The sequence below is a fragment of the Melospiza georgiana genome, chromosome 1 (genome assembly GCF_028018845.1).
Source record: "Melospiza georgiana isolate bMelGeo1 chromosome 1, bMelGeo1.pri, whole genome shotgun sequence".
Classification (NCBI taxonomy): domain Eukaryota; kingdom Metazoa; phylum Chordata; class Aves; order Passeriformes; family Passerellidae; genus Melospiza; species Melospiza georgiana.
This window is the reverse complement of record NC_080430.1, coordinates 48,816,781-48,833,215: the sequence shown is the minus strand read 5'-3', so window position 1 is coordinate 48,833,215 and position 16,435 is coordinate 48,816,781. Positions and strand designations below refer to the sequence as shown.

The 16,435-nt window shown below is 40.7% G+C and overlaps 1 protein-coding gene across 2 annotated transcripts in view; it reads left to right on the top strand.

The window, feature by feature from the left end:
* Positions 1-7,734: 7,734 nt before the first annotated feature.
* STAC (SH3 and cysteine rich domain) overlaps positions 7,735-16,435 on the top strand; it is a 72,804-nt gene continuing 64,103 nt past the window's right edge. The window contains exons 1-3 of one of the 2 annotated variants that reach the window (XM_058037756.1): positions 7,735-7,750; positions 8,009-8,099; positions 8,686-8,823. In XM_058037756.1, coding sequence (XP_057893739.1) covers positions 8,707-8,823 — 117 coding nt within the window. In that variant the 5' untranslated portion in view covers positions 7,735-7,750; positions 8,009-8,099; positions 8,686-8,706. Of the gene's footprint in view, positions 7,751-8,008; positions 8,100-8,535; positions 8,824-16,435 lie in introns of those variants that run through there. The other variant, XM_058037748.1, reaches the window with a different exon arrangement.

Sequence of the window (16,435 nt, the reverse complement as noted above, 5' to 3'; positions counted from 1 at the left end):
GCATATCATTCACATTACCCCATATTCTTTTCTTTTCTATGTGGAAGATAAAAACAGATTTCCTACACGAATCTCACATTAGAGGGTCAAAAAATACAGAGCAGAATTTTTTTCTAAATCAGATAATCCTCTACAGTGCTTCTTTTGATGTATGGAGTTCCTAGTGCAGTGAGTTTTCCCCCCATCTCTCCTGACCATAATTCCTTATCTTTCAACATGTCTACAATACATGAAGCCACTACTGTGCTAAGTATGCAGCATGTGGACATATGTGGAAGTGTGTGTCTATATAGTTACTGTTTAGATTCCACCTTTTTTATTTCAATGTCTTTGCTTAAGGTATCGGGTTTGAAAACAGCACTGCTTTTTTTCTAAAAAGAAAACTGGTTTTATATTTCTTCCTCCAGTTTCTAGTAGTCAGTGCAGAACAGCACTCTGTTCGTCATAACAAACTGTGAGGAGGGGAGCAGCAAAAGGAAAATTTTTGGTGATAAAATTTTTGAACACAATCATTTTATTGCACAATTTAGATTTACAGTGCCACTGGGATTGAACATATCCATTTTTAAAAGATCCATTTTTCCTGCAATATTTAAGACCAGACAGAATCCCCAACTATCTGCTAGTTTCTGTACATGCTCAAATTAGAACAATACCTATCTTGAAGAGCTCACAATTTACATACAAATTTTCTATGTTTGCAGAAGTTCATATTGGAGGGCTGATCACATCCCTTTTTGAAGAGATCCTCCTTTCTATCCCAGTTTGATCGCTAGAACTTTTCATATTTTCCTGTGAATCCAAGTCTCTTTCTGACAGAAAATATCTTTTCCTAATGTCTTATCTCTTGAATGTTGAACGTGGAGTTCAGAGTTACCTGGATTTCCTTGTATCTGGCATTCCAGAGGAATGCCCTAGTTTGAAACAATCCCTTACACTAGGAGATGGTGAGTATCCCTTCTGCTATTAACTTCTGCTTTCTTTAAATTTTGGACTACTGTGTTTACATATGTCCAACCACCAGCACTCAGTTCTGCTTGTTCTGCTTTTGGCTAAATTTCAAACATCCTGATGCTCATTGCTCAGTAGGCTTTTCTTTCCTCATGGTCCAGGTAAAGAGGCTAATAAGACACATAAGTGTTATGGACTACAAAATGAAAACAGAATTTTGTAATTATAGAGATATATTACCTGAATCATTATTAATTAACTTTAGATATCTCAGTTATCTTAAAAAAATCATTTTGACCAATTATATGGATAAATCTCCAGCATACTTTAGTACCCAGCTTATTCAAAGTCTGAAATCATAGACCTCAGTGATTAGCCATGTGAATTTGAGACACCCCTTTCCATGGAAACAGCAGGAAAGATCCAGCTCTTACTGTGTCCAGCGTGCAGTTCCATTCTGCCTGAAGAATTCAGACAGATTCTGAGACATCAGAATGACAATTATTGTGTGGTTTTACAGCAGGTGGTATGACTAACATGTTTATAAGGAAACCTTATGTTTATAAGGAAACTTTATACGGAAACCTTGAGTGATTCTTTCTTGATTCCAATGGAAAAAAAATGAAAAAGTTATGAATGAGGAAGGTAAAGGCACTCATACTTTGGACAATTTCCCCCTCATTTTTCTTTTATTTCTCCTCCTTTATGACATTTGCACTCTGAAAATCTTGAATATCTTTGCTAGTAAAATCATTTGCTCTTGTACCTGAGCTTAACACCTTTGAATAAGAGGCTGTGATCTGTAACTCTCAAAAGGAGCAGTGAGTCCAGGCTGCTCTGTGTTGAGATTTGAAATGGACATCAGTCATCACAGATAAAACAAGTGTATGAAATGAAGCACAATAAAAGTAAGTGTTATTTCTATGAAGAAACCAGGTTTTAAAGGTTCTCAGCTGCAATGCTTAGTGGTTTAAATATTGCTTGTATTCTTAATAGTAAGATCTGGTTTTTTTCTATGTAAATTAACCTGAATACTCTAAAATGGTATATCTCATAGGCTCATAGGATTGTGATAGTCTTGTCTTTATTAAGAAGACAAACTTACCTTCCTATTATAATTTTTCAATGAGCTCTAAGACTTTTTATTGTTTCAAAACAATACAAATCATTATAGATAACTTCTTGCTGTGTTTTTTAAGTTTACTTTTTGCTCAATTAAAATTTTATTTCCATTTCTCTTTTGAATTGGTAAATATGTGGAGACCTAACAACCCAGCTACCAGCAATATCTTTTAAATTTTACATCTTATCAATGATCAAGGAATAAACTGAATATATTTGGTCTTCAAGATGTTCACTGTTTTTATCCAATTTATAAAGGGCTGAACAATTACTTTCTTGATTCTTGTTTGAGAGCTGTGATAGATCTTTTTACTGAATTATGTAATTGCAGGAAACCCTCATCATACACACTTCTATTCCAGTTGACACATGCACTAATCTGATAGAGCGAAATGTTAATCTTGATAATAATTTCTTCTATTTCTACAAAGCTTTTCATTCTTTAATGTCCAAAGGCATTTAAAAGATTTGCGGTGCACTATTGAGTTCTACAAACCCTGTAGAAAAGCCCCCTTCCATGACCAAGGTCATTAGAACAATGAAAAATATTTTTTTCTTCCAAAGCAAAATACATTAGTACAGCAGTTGCAGGTTTGCAGTCAACAGTGAGGTTCATTTTGCATTCAGCATGCATGTTTGTGCCTAAATATTACAGTGACAAGCGTGCTGTAACTACCTAAGACAGGAAATACTGTGCATGCACAGCCTGTTAAAATTTGGTGCATACCCGTAAGATATCAAAAAAAAAAAAAAAAAAGCAAACCATATATATGGAACACATCCTTGTGTTCAGCATGGGTTATGCTGGGAATGTTTGCCAGATCTTATTTTGGATTCTATTTACAGTCTAAGCAAAACATTGCTCTCAATGCATTTTCACTGACATTAGTTAAGAAATAGCTCATGATGACGGTATTCAGCACCAGAGTAAATGGAAAGAACAGGAACCTGAAACAAATCCAGTAAAGCTCTGCAAGCTGTAATACCCAGCTCATGCCTGGAAAAGCTAACCAGACAAAGGAATTTAAGGAGCAATTCAGGTCAAGAAAGGTCGAGGGAAGAAAGAAGTGATTGAAGCCCCATTCTATCAAAAACCTTTCTAAAAAGAAAAAAAAAAAAGATTGAGATCCAGCATGGTTACCCTGTTGATCCTTCCTCCCACCATATCCTGGAAAATGCTGAGGATAAAAGAGACACAGACCTGGCTGAGATGGTATAATTATGTGAAGCCATTATGCCTGCTACTGAGAGTCACCTGGAAGAGTTTTAATGACTATCCAAGGAAGTAGAAGTGAAGCACAGTCTCAAAAGAATAGAGGAGATTATGTTATTTATCATAATTCTTTTTCCCTTAATTTTTTTTTTGTGACATACCCTGAAAGGATTTAGTACATGGCTAAATCAGCACTTCAGCAACCCATTGAATTGGTTCAGGTCATTCCTGTTAACAGTCATATTGGACCAAATCAGTAAATGGCTATTAAAAGGCAGGAATTTCTAGGAGCATCTGTGCGTTGCAGGAAATGTTGCTACTGATTCTTCTTTTTATATCGCATTCCTATAAAAAGTGAGAAGGAATCTTATTGCCAGCGAGATGTAAAATCAGGTCGGGACTGTCGCTAGTTATTTAAAGGTATTGCCATGCTTTTTGTAAGACTGAACATATTACATGCTGTATCTTGGCTAAATTCCACCTTTTATAATTACATCCTCTTCTCCCCTTCTCAAACATTTCTCGCTGTCACAAGAGGATGCAGCACTCTTCGTTTTCCTGGTCTAGATGTCTGTGTAGCAGTGTTTCAATCTCATCATGACCACCCTGAAAGAAATATTCACGTCGCCCAAGATGCAGCATGATCTCTTCATCACTCCCTGTGGCATTGTTGTGGATGGAGAGAAAGAGGGCTTTGGAATTAATACTCAGGCAGAGGTTCTGGGTTTTTTTCCCGCTTAAGTACAAGCACAAATCTGTTGGTTTGGGTTCCTCCACAGTTACTCATTTGCTACACTCCCTGGAGCAGTGGGAGGCTTAATACTTTACCTCTAAAATATAATTTGAGATTATTTAGTCAAAATGCAGGCCACCAGTGTTCCATTAGTACTGGGAATGCTTTCAGAGCATTGACCAGCTTTTGCTTCCAGCTTGATGAGCTGATGATTGTAGCCCTCAGATGGCATTTAGATAAGCAGAATCCACAGGGATTTTTTTAGTATGTTAGCTGCTCAATGAACTGCCAAGATTGTATAGTAAGCAAACAAGGGATGAGTGATTATAAACAAAAAACCCAGCCATGTGATACTATTTCAATCTTGTTTTCTTTGCAGATCCAGTGTTTGCTGGAGAGGAGAGCCCGCTAGCCTGACACTTGGAAACACAGAAGGATACTCTGAGCAGTGGTCCTTGCAGTCTAGTAGCCAGCTGTGGGTGAAGCAGATGTTTGAGAGAAGGGTAAAGATACCAACCAGTACACCTGGCCAAAAGCACCATGCCAAAAGTAAAATTCTTATCAGAGATGGCACAGAGTATCCTGCTGTCAGTTTCTATTTGACAAAGAAACACAACTACTTCTCACCTGGAATATTCAAGAAAGAAAACTATTTCTCACCTGGAATGCTCACAAATTGGACTGAGGGGCTTGAGGTGAGGCTGATCAAGTTTCACTTCAAGTGCTACTAGGACAACATTTCTTTTTGTGTCTGATGGTTTCTGCGGCTCTCAGTCTGCATCCTCTTGGAAGTTGGAATCTGTGGACTTGATTCTGCTTTCTTTCAAGTGTCTGCTTTAGAGGAATCCAGACTGCAGCAACCAGACTGATTCCTCACTTGTAAAGCTTTGTAAACTTCTAGAGTGTGGTACATAGTAATTTGAACCAGTGCCACCTACAAGCAATATCATCTCTACGTGTTCCCTTAGACCCTCTTAGCTCAGAGGCATGGGATGGTTCATGCATCAAGCTCTGAATACTGACAATTATATCTCCCTCTTCCCTTTTTCCTTGTTACTTTTTCTCTACTAACATGGGAGTCTAAACAGAAATAAAATATTTGGTAAGTACTGATTTCTTATCATTCCCTTAGTGAAATACAGCACTGTGCATGTATATCATTGGCAGAGAGGTGTTTAATATTTCAAAGGAATGTTCATACCAAAAAAGCAAAAAAAAAAAAAAAAGGGGAGGCAAAAACCATGGCATGGGCCAGATCCCACCAGCACCAGCCTAATCTTGCCACTTTGGAGGTCTCCAGCAGGTAGAACTTGGCAGAACAGGAAGTGTGGAAGTGTGTATGTATTCCTGGAGTCAGGAATCTTAGGGATGCTCTTATCAGGCTGGCTTCAGCCAGAGCTTAGGAAGAACTGCTGCCCAGCACAGAGGGCTGTGCCACACCACACCCTGTCACCTTTGTGTGTGGGACCAGAGAGTGAAGGCAGACAAGACATGGCACCCATGCAGCCAACGTCAGACCATGGCACCCATGCAGCCAGCATCAGGAATGCTTGGCAGGGACTCCAGGCAACACACAGCAGCCTTTACACAGCCAAACTTCAGCTGGGGGCTGGGAACTGGCACTCATGTTTTATTCATCCACATTGCTTTTCCCCACTCCAGAAATCTACACTCCTCTCTACACTAGAGAAGCTGTTTAATTTCCTCTTGTTTTAGCACAGAGCTGCAGTGCTCCTATTTCCTCTGAGCCCCTCCACGTAGAGACTGATTACTCGGCAGTAATCACAAGTCCAGCTTCTCAGGAGTGAAACGTGGGTGAGAGATGTTGGTTCCTCTAACTTGATCAGTCTGTTTTGTTATACTGTATATTAGATCTTCCATAGCCAGCTCCTGTGGAAAGAAATAAAAATGTAACAAATCCAGTTTCCTTTCCTTTTTGCATTTTTGGTAAAATTTTAGGTTTGACTCATCTTTCCCAAGCTAATTGTCAAGAAACTGACAAATCCATCGTGGTTGACAAGTGAGTAATTGGGGGAAGAGAAGGAGTGCAGCAGGTGTTAGTACTAATTTGGTAAAACAATTAAAGTAAAGAGTGGTATGATAGTCACTTACACAATCATGACGTTACAAGCTCTTCATACAAAATGTGTGCAGGATTTTACAACACTCAGAGAATTAACTATTAACCAGCCACTCCACACCCATTTCAAAGGCAACCTGCAAGTTCACCATAAGATGTTTTTGAGCCTCTTAGGAAAGAGCAGATCACAACAGGTGTGGGGAACCAGGCAGAATTCAGTTTTATGATTCTCACCTGTCAGGTTGCTGGGCACCCAGAACAGTCCTTGCAAGGGGCAGACCCCATGTGCTGGCCATGGCTGGGCTGTTCTAGGCTGGACCATCAGGGAAGGATGTACTGCCAGGGCTGGAGCCTTCAATTGCTGTTGCCCTGCCAAGATCTCTGTTGCCCACAGCTGCCCTAATTCTCCAAAACTGTGGCTCTAATGAGTCACTGCTCATTGCTAAGAGGATGATTTTAAGGCAAAGCTCAAATCTTATTTGCTGAGTGAAGAAATTACCTTTGCACCTGGAGAATTCCTCCAGCACTGAAGGGGATGGTCTGAGACACTGCTGCATTTTAGAAAGCAAGCCCTTGGAAATAAATTCTTCTACTTACCTGCCAAATCTGCCCCTCTGAGCTGTGTATTTCCTTGCTTCAATCTCTGTTGTTACTGCCACTGCCTCAAGAGCAAACAGTGTTCTCTTTTTGATCCCTGTAATCGTGTTAGTGACTACAGGCCAAATAATGGGTTCTACTGGCAGACCCTTAAGACACTCTTTTGCTCTGAAGCAGCTGTACAAATAGCATTGCAGCATTTCATCTTTATTGTCTGCTAAGGATTTTGGTATCTTATATGCTCTGTTTCAAAAACATAAAGACCTTTTCCCCATCTAAGTTCTAGTCCTGAAGATTCACTGGGGATTCAAAGAAAAGCTGATTTTTATTTTTTTTTCTGACTTCTGCATAGTTATTAAGAATACAGAGGCTGCAGGGCAATTTCTGCTCTGGCTTTCATCTGTAAAACCCCTACTATCTTGTAAACTTGCTTTAACTTTCACACACTGATTATTTGAGGTGAAGGGGGCCTGCAAGGCAGCTCCAAGTAACAATTGTGTTTCTAAGGGATGGGTCCAGAGGGGAATCTGGTGTCCTCTCCCAGAGCTACAAGGCACATCTCTGACTTAGACCCCATCAAATCACCTCCAAACACCTGTACTGATCCACTGAACAACTGGTTTTTTTTCTCACTTTCCAGGATGTAAGTATTGCTATTGGAAACATATTTGGGTTGCTTTTTTCTGTTTTCTTTAAATGAAGGAGTCATCTCCACCAGCCATATGGAGTGGCACCCGCTCAGCAAAGCGTATCTGGTGGGAAGCAGATCCATTCAACCCTTCACAATACAGACCTCAATTCAGCAGGGAAGAGAGCTGACAAGCACCTTTGCAGCAGATTTAAATCAGAGGCCAAACCTCAAGCAATATAAAGCAATCTGAGGCAGACAGCAAAGTCACACTGACCTTCTGCCAGCAGTACTGCAGACCCAAGCATGACTTCAGGTGCTGCATCCTCAGGAATGACGGCATGGGGGAAGCCAACAGGCTCTTCCCAATGGCTGCCTCTGCTCTGCTGCTGTCTGATGGAGTGTTGTCACTATGACAACCTACAGGTATAGTATGTGCATGATAGTGGGAGCTCCAGATGACCCAGATTGCGTGTGCATGCCTCAGAGCGGGGCTTCCCTGCCTGGGAGGGGAGCGAGGAACACGTGGATCCACAGGTAACTCTCCCCTGACTCTGTCTTGTCATTTGCTAGCGAGTTTGGGATGTGGACAAAGTGGGAGCCTTAGAGACACTGAATAGCTAGGATTTAAAATAATCTTCTCTGGGACAAGGAAAAAGATTAATTTTCCTCCTCTTTTTCTAGAACCCTTTTGCTGGGCTTCTTTTTCTTCAGTAAAAGACATGAAAGAATATAAGGGTACCCTTCAACTCTGTCCTCACCAGTCTGTTAAAAGGTAAAATATTTCCAAATTTCATACACACTGCCGGCCTCTGTGTGTGTGTGTGTGTGTGTGCATGTGCATGCACGCGTTACTTTCTTTCACTACTATGACAGCACATGCTCCTCCAGTGCTATTCACAGCATTAGAAACACAACTCCTCCCTCCAGTGCCATGCGTGTGTGTGTGTGTGTCTGTGTGTGTGTCTGTGTGTCTGTCTGTGTGTGCGTGGCTCGGGCTCGCTGCTTCAGCTCACTGCCCTCTGATGGTGGGGCTGGCGGTCACGACGCTGCTCCACACCTCCAGGCTTCGTGTGGAGGGGAGGAGTGCCGGGGGAAAGCAGGCACACAACTGACCTACAGAACCATCGGTAACTTACTCCCTCGCAGCACAATCGCATAGCAAAGGGGAGGGAGGAAGGAGGAGAAGGAGGAGGAGGAGAAGGGGGGGGAAAAAAAAGAAAATCCAGAGAATTCTAGTCTGGCAAATATAGTGAAACCAAGCGGTCGGAGTTCATTTGCTCTAGAAGAGCAGAGAAGAAAGAGGACGCTAAATGAAAAAAAGCAAGAACCATCTGTAGCTTTTTTTTTTCCCCCGATAGTAGCGGTGTTTTAGAGGTAAAATGATTCCTCCGAGCAGCACGGCTGAAGTCAGCGTGGACAGTGTGGAGAAAGAGAATGAAGTGGAGAGCACGGAGCAGCCCCCCTCTCCAGCATCAACTACCAGCCAGGAATCAAAGGTACTCAGAGAATGAGATTTATTTTTCCCCTCTTTCTTTGTTTTGAAAAGAGATGTATTGCTCTGATTTTCATTCGGAGCCCTGTGCCAGGAGCAGCGGCAGAGTGCAATGAGCCACCTCTGACTGCGGTGCCTGCTCCGACACTCCTGCTTCCGAATTCTGCCTGTCACCTCAGGAGTCTGAGCTGGGAAAATACCTGCCTGCTGACATGTTTGGGTTGGTGGATTTTTGCCTGTTTTCTTCTCCTCGTTACAGTGACATCCTGGGCTAGTGACGGGGCTCAGGGAGGGGATCGTTGTCAACGGGCATTGTTTGCTATTTTCACACCAAGTATCAGATCACTTAAAGGGTTTTTGTTGGAAAAATTTATTTTCCTCAGAGGTTCAGAGAAAATAATTTTGTCTGGAGGCTTGGGGTATTTCACCTGGGTTTACTTCTCTGGCAGACTCATCAGTGAACTTTCACTGTTTAATGAGTCTCTTAAAGCTGGAGATAAGTCACAGCTTTATCACAACGCGTGTACATCACAAAGAAAAGGATTTTTGTTTTCACAGCCTTTTTTCTGTTTGTGAGTTTTTCAATGTGGTTCAGTTTACCTTACTGAAAATCAGCTTTCAGCTCAAATGGCATGGCCTCTGAATTTTTAATTGACTTGCATGTGAAAAGTTTTTCTGACTGCCAGGCTGTTACTTGGAAGACAGAGAGGCAAAAGGCAAAGTAGTAAGCTTACATAATCAAAGTTCCTTGCAGCTGAGTTGGATAATATGCTTTCACTGATCCTCTGTTACTTATGGTTGATACCATGATAGCACCTGACAGATCTTTCTGTGAGCTTCATAGTGATGCTGTGTACACATGTAAAAATAGGGAGGTTCTTGTCACTAGGAGCTTACAGGTGGGTAAAGCCTCAGGAGGTGTGAGCAAAACAGCTGCTTGACAAGGGAAGCTCTTGTGCCGGCCTGTGTTTAAAGGCAGTGGCTGCCTGGGTCTAATATAGAAAGATTGCTATGTTATTCTGCAGTTACAGCTTTCCACTTTCCGGAGAGTTCAAATTATCTGTCTGTGTGGGTAGAGTTTTGACGCGGGCTTTGGGCTTTTTTATTTTACATGTTTTTTCAGAAGCTGTACTCCAAGGAGGAGAGCTGAGGTATTCCCTGTGTGATACAACCTCTTTAAAAGAGAGGAGCTTTTCCAGTAATAAAGCATACAATATTCACTGTACTCATTTAGTGGTACTGGAGTCTCCCTGGTTCATGGGAAATGAAAAGTAAATGGATTATTGGTATAAGCCTGGGCTCTAAAAGGATACGGTACCTAAATCCCACCCCCCTGAGTCCCCTTCTCTGGAATTACTGAAGTGTTATATGGGCAGTGGAAACCTTTGCCCCTAGTGAGGTCCCAGAAGTAGCTGCAGGCTTCACTGCCCTGCCAGCACCAGCTGCTCGAGTGTTGTGGGCTGTGCATGGTGGGCTGTGTGCTCCCCGTGATCCCAGCTGGGATCCTCACCCTGTGCCAGAGTGGCTCAGGAGCTCCATGTGCCCCTTGGTGACAACAACGGTGCTTGAGGGACTCTCCCGCTGGGTTGCAGAGTGCTCTTCCCAAAACAGGCTGGCATGGATCCAAAATTCTGAGAAAGTGGAGAGCTGCTCAGAGGGTTCCCTCTTGCTGTTTGTGCGCCCGTGCGCTTCCAAGGATGACAACAGGAATTGGGCACATCTGGCAGGAGAACAAATAGGCTGCAAACTAGTTTATGATCAAACATTATCATCATCAATTTTTTTCAGTCTTTTGAGCATCTGAAGAAATACACTGGAATATGCAAAAGCTATGACCATGAAGTTGATTCCATTGCTTGGATAGAGATATTCTTAGCAAACAAATAATCTGTGTATTCACATTTTAGAATTGCAAATATGATCAGATAGCATGATGTATTGACATTGCAATAGATAGAGTCAAAAGAGCCTTCTGATTACTGGGATAATAAGCTTTCTTTTTTTGGTCCAAGAAAACAGGAGGATGGAAAAAATTCTGTGATTTCATAAAGATACTGTTTATGCTTGGGGTTTTTTTTTATTTTATTTTCTAAGATAACTCCTAAGGTACTTCAGAAACTAGAGTCTGACAGAAGCATAGGTCAGTGCTTTCATCCTGTGATGTCCCATGCTGAGGGAGCTATCCTGTCATTCGCAGGAAATTAGGCTTTCTTCAGGAACTCTCTGTGCCCATGTTAACAAGTTCTTGTCTACTGCATTTACTGCAAAACTGTTTGTGCAGTATCTAATTAGCCCACAACGACTTTTTTCTGTGGCAAAACACTTCAAACTTGACATTTTTTTCCTCTGGCAAAATTCTCCACCTATTATGAACTCCAAATATACAAACAGAACCAACATGGAGGATAGCAACCTTCAAAATGCCTTTGAAAACACTTCAGCAGATTAGCAATTTTGAAAAAAATGATGTAGAACTAATAGCTGCAAGCTTCATCCAGTCCAGTGCAATCATAGACATTGGTGGCACATAATCCCTGCTCATATTAAAGTCCAGAAATGAGTTTCATCTCTCACCCTCCAGAGTGCACTTAGAAGATGACAGAGAGCAGGTGCAGCAACTTCTGACTAGAGCTGAGTTTGAGAGGCAGAACTTCAGGCTGCCACCAAGTAGCTGAAATTTGGAAGGATGACTCTCGTGTTAGTCACACACCTCTGTTGCAGGCAAGCAGCTCACTCTTAAACACATGCTAAAGCCTCCCACCACCTTTTCCTGTGGATTAGGAGCATAGCTGCAGGTGAGCACGCCCTGACTGTTCAAGGAACCATCCTGTGGTACTTTATGTACTGCTACTGTGCTAAAAACCCTAGAGCCTGAGTGGCTAAGAATCTTGCAGAACTAATAATTAATTTATTAAACTAATTTATTGGCTCTTGAAAGCATTTACTTCACACCTCAGTATGACTCGAGTGGATACTTTAAAGTTTACCCGGAGAATGACTTTAGGAGGCTACCACAAAATTGCAATTGCTAAATTTTTTACATTTATGTAGTTGTAGTTCTGGCTCCCACCTGTTTGGGACATTTACATCTGGTTTCCAAGAGAGCAAATTACTAGTTTGCCAAAGCCTTTTGTAAATTTACAACTCAGCAAGGGAGGAAGTCATTAGTTAATGAATCCTTAGGGAAAATTTCTTCTGGATGGTAGCAATTAAAGACATATTGCATATTTATTTAACCACTAACTTAGCAATATAAGCAGAAATCTAGTGGAAGTAGCGATCATGTTCCTGATGTGTTTTATCTAAATGTACCTTGGAATTTTGTAAAGAAAACTAAAATTTGAATAAATATGTGTCCAAAGAAAGGAATCCTACACATGGCATGATTTCTTTGTGTTTTAGTGTAGCTGGCACGTAATTCTTTATTATTAACTTTATTCTTGTTTTATCTTACTGGCATTTGTATACGAAGAGGAAAGAACCCACTTCTGCTCATTTCTTTAGTTATGAATCAAGTTGTTATCCATCTTCTGTGAGCAATGGCTGGGGTATTCCTAGGAAAAAGGTTATCTTTGAAAATTCCTTTAGCATTTTTAAGTTTTAGGGGATACCTGAGCATGTACAATGTTTGAGCTAGTGCCACTAAGATAGATTAGCACTGCTGATCTTCAAGATATTAGAGTTCCATGTCAATATGTTAAAAGTCTTTCAGGCTTTCTCATATACTTCAGAAGGGTTTATCAAGTCCTACCCCTACCACAGCAGGCCATCTGTCATGTAAAAGTTACTTGTTTGAAAATATTGATGGATTTCTGTGAAGATCAATTTTTTTCCCCACAGTTTTCCCATTTCTGTCTACTGTATTTGCTAAAATACAGCTATAATTGTGTTGTTCTGTAATCACACATGTTTGGAAGGATTCAAAATTTTCCTCTGAACCACGAATTCATGGGTCAGAGAAATTGCTCACACTCAGGTCAGCTTGGTAATTTGAGCAGCTAAAAAACTGAAGGAAAAAGATAAATTAAATCTCCAAATATATATGGTATCCGGAGTATGTATTTAAAAAAATAAATGAGTCAGCCTCAATCTGACACTTTCCCACACTGACTACCTAGTGGACAATATTCAGGGAAATGCAGCCCATTATCTTCAAATTCAGGTGTGGCAATTCAGGAGATGCAACAGTTGTTCCAACATGAGCTAACCTGATAAGCAGTACATAAAATGGAAGCTGAAAAGAGTAGGAAGCCAATAAAAGGATTAAGCATTGAAGTTCAAGGTGTGAACTTCATTTATGAATATCCCCACATCAATCACAAAGACTGAGCTTACATACCTGTCCTGCTGGATCAATAGAGTAATATTGCTTACTTGAGGTTCAAAGTCAGGTGTAATTTTGGATATTGGACTAACATAAACAGCTTGAAACTCTTTGGGTTGTGTGGCATTTAAATCACATAGAGCTTGTGCCATGCTGTTAAGCAGAGATCTTCCCCACTTAAAGAGTTAATACTTTATGAGGCTGCATAGATGGTTACTCATCAATATTTTAAAAGGGCAGGGAGTATGGTGTGCAGTTAGTGTTTCACCCTCCACACCAGTGATAAATACACAGCATGTAAACTGGTGCTCTAGTCTTCAAAGGAATACCAAACAGCTTAAAAACATCCCATGAAAGAGGAAGAAAGAACAGTTTTCCTTCTCATTGTTACTTCCATGCCTCTGTTTCAAATGGTGAGTACATGCTGTGAAGGTAAGACTAAAGGAAAGAAATTAGTTTAAGTATTTTTACATGTTTTGCAACAAATTATGAAAAGGAAAGTTTCAGTAAAGCAGGAAAGTAATACTCTAACCAATCAACGTCTCCTCAGCAGACTCATTCTTGTGTTTACACTTATTTTGACTTTCTTCTTCTTGTTCTGATTGAAACTCTCTGTATTGTTTTTACTTTGATATATGTCAGATAAGTTTCTAGGTACTTTGAGATATCTAAGACAACGTAGAAACGTGATCAGTTCATTCTATTCACACTTTCAATGGTGTCAAAATGGAGAAGACATCTATTACATTTCTACAACTGAAAATGACTTGACTGAAATCTGGTGTGGTAAGAAAAAAACAAATGGATTTTTAAAATTGTGAAAATTTTCACTGAAACAAAACAAATTATTTACACAGCTGGAAGAGAGTGTCAGTCCACTGTCCAGTCTCTTACACTGTATTCCTCTTCACAAAGTAATTCTGTTGAATTCAGCTTTTATCACTACTTGTAAAAAGCTCTGCCAACACCTGTATGGTCTAAAAATGGCTAAGGGATGTCCTCTATGCTTCATCCTCTTCTAATTCCAGCATACATTTATTTTTTTGACAGCTTGTGTGGCATTGTAATTTTAATAATATTGCTTTAGCTTAAGCATTTCCTTTCCATTCTTGGTGCAGGTTTCCATCACATAATAGACTTTCCTATCTCTTACCAACCTTTATTTTTTTATGCTAGATAATCTGGGCTGACATAAAATAAACTCGCCATTCTTCATCTCATTCTGGTAGCAGAGCAGTGCCTCCATTTCAGTATTGAATAATCTTTCTTGAAAAAGAGTTTGTGCATGGTATTTTCTGAGAGCTTGCACAGTATCATTAATTCCCAGAAACCTTGCTTCTAACCTTTGTGTCTCCTAGTCACCCCTTGGTGAACCAGAGGTCTCCATTCTATTTTTCTGGAGTTTCCAGGGGATCCAGGCAGGATACATTTGTCTGTCCTCGTCTGCAGTGGTTTGAATCAGGTCTCAGGCACCGAAGTTGGCGTTTCCAGGGCTGAACTTCCACCACATTTCCCTGACTCCATCCCTCAAGATCCAGGCCTCCTCACATGTGACAATGCTTCCCACCTCATGTTAAAGAAGCTTCACTGTCTGACCATCCAGGAGTCGCTCTGGCACAGTCCCTCTTGGACCTCCCAAGCTGGGACCAAGGCTTCTTCCCAGCTTCACATCCCACACTCACACAGTCACATCAGGTTTCCTTACCCACCTGACCCCAGAATTCCCATAGCCCATTCTTAGATGTTTCGATCCTTAAAAAAAATGTAATCACGGTGCAATAGCAAAATAACAGCTTGAGGTGGTTGCCTCCAAGATGGGACCCCAAGCCAAGGAAACCCTGGGGGTTCACACCTTCACAGGTAAGCGTGGGAAAGCCTGGAGTCCTCAGCCCTGCCGTGTCTCTGTGTCTGGTCACCAGGCCGTGCCACAGGTCCCCATACCCTTTGTTATGCAAAGGGCATCAGTTCACAGTCTTGCCTGGGGTCCTGCCACCCAGAGATCAATCTGCAGCTGCACACACGGAGCTGTCTGTGCTTAATGCATTCCTCAACAATGCCAGAGGGAAATGGCCTTATGACCTGCGTAATCTTTGCAAAAAATCCAGTAATAAAAGTAGAGAGCACAATATTGACCCTAAAAGTATGTCAGTGCTGTTCTTGAAGAACTCCACCAATGACCAACCCTCAGCCTCTCCTTTCAACAGAATCCATCTCCCACTGAACTTTCCACAAAACTTATTTACAACTTTCCTCCTTTTTTGTCTTGGCTAATAGATTCCCTTTCAGCAACATAGTCAATAATTTAAATGAAATCCAAGTAGACATGGTCTACCTTTGACCTAATACATTTTCTAGAAAATTGTCTATAGAATTGTTCATCTTGTTCATTACAACTGATCTAGGAAGATTTCTCTTTTTTTATTGTTTCATTTTGATTTGGTTTTGTCAAATTCTGTTGAGGTCAGATCTACAAATCTGTATTTGCTGTGATCACATTTCCTGCCTCTCAACAGAGACCTCCATTTCACTTTACATCATTTCTGTCTTGATAAAACATGTTAAGGAAACCTGTTTCTAGACTTTCAAAGTAAAATTTAATAACAGAGCTTAACTAGTTTCTTTTCTCCCTTTCACCTCAACAGACACATTGAACTGCTTTTTTAATGGCATGCCATAAATTTCTGTAATCTCTTTCCTATTGTTCCAGTTGTTTTTCCCCAGGATCATGGTTCTGGGAAGAAGGTAAGCTGAAGTGCTTGCTGAAGGTCCAAACCAGCCTTTTATCCTTACAGTCCTTACTGTACCACAGCCTTTTTCTTCTTTTTCTTTCTCTAGCCCAAAGCTGTCCATTGACATCTCCTAAAATACATTTTCAAAGGAATCAGCTTTTCTTGACAATTAATGTCTTTTGACCTAAGCAACTGTGCTTGAAAGATCCAGTTTTATTTCCACAGCATTTGTTTTACTTTTTTTGTTTTCTTGTTCCCTTCCCCACCTTCTTTGTAGACTTTTTCTTAGTCCAAAATTCCTTTTTGAGATAACTGTTTTCATGCAGTTTTCCAAGAGCACACATTCACAGAGTCTTTCCATTTATCTTCATTTCATAGCATTAGTATTAGTAGTAACAGCTTTGGAGAAATTATATGTATCTTACACATCCAAGCACATTCAAGGCAGCTCTGCTGTTAAAAGTTTGGGTCCTTCTGTGTCACACTCCAAAGAGTGATACGGTCTAAAATATGCCTCTAAGTATCTGAGAGTGCTGAAGGTCTGAAATTTCTTCAGGGTAATG